The sequence below is a fragment of the Aptenodytes forsteri genome, unplaced genomic scaffold, assembly GCF_000699145.1.
Source record: "Aptenodytes forsteri isolate BGI_AS27 unplaced genomic scaffold, ASM69914v1 C12966206, whole genome shotgun sequence".
Taxonomy (NCBI): Eukaryota; Metazoa; Chordata; class Aves; order Sphenisciformes; family Spheniscidae; genus Aptenodytes; species Aptenodytes forsteri.
Genome location: NW_008800801.1, coordinates 1 through 425, shown reverse-complemented (window position 1 = coordinate 425; position 425 = coordinate 1). Strand labels below are relative to the sequence as shown.

General features: G+C 67.8%; 1 protein-coding gene across 1 annotated transcript; it reads right to left on the bottom strand.

Annotated features, from left to right (window-relative positions):
* Positions 1-6: 6 nt before the first annotated feature.
* On the bottom strand, positions 7-417 carry LOC103907122 (N-acetyllactosaminide beta-1,6-N-acetylglucosaminyl-transferase-like; the record flags this gene model as incomplete). The annotated part of the gene is made up of 1 exon (XM_009289227.1): positions 7-417. A coding segment is annotated over one exon (411 nt), but the record flags the coding sequence as incomplete, so codon positions are not given.
* Positions 418-425: the final 8 nt, after the last annotated feature.

Here is a 425-nt window from a genome sequence, read left to right as displayed (position 1 = left end):
CTCCCTGTGCACATATTTGGTGCGGGCGGTGATGTGGGGGGGTGGCAGCACCCCGGGGGTGACGTTCTTCCCCCCGAGGCCCTTCAGCAGCCGGACGATCTCCCGGTTGGTCTTCAAGGGGAAGTCCTGGCCGCAGGTGTTGAGCAGGTAGTGCCAGGGCACGGCCGAGGCCAGCAGGTCCCTCATGCAGTGGAGGTCGGCCCGCAGGCGGGAGGCGCCGCCGTAGACCACCCGCTCCGCCCGGGAGGCGAGGAAGGCATTGGGGAAGCAGCCCACCAGGCGCCGCACCGCCTGCCGGAAGGGGGCCGGCGCCTTGGCGTCCACGTGGATGCAGTAGATGTTTTGGGGCATGTACACCGCCCTGAAGAGCCGCTCGAAGGTCTCGAACTCCTTGTGCAGGGTCATGACGTAGGCAATGGGGAAGG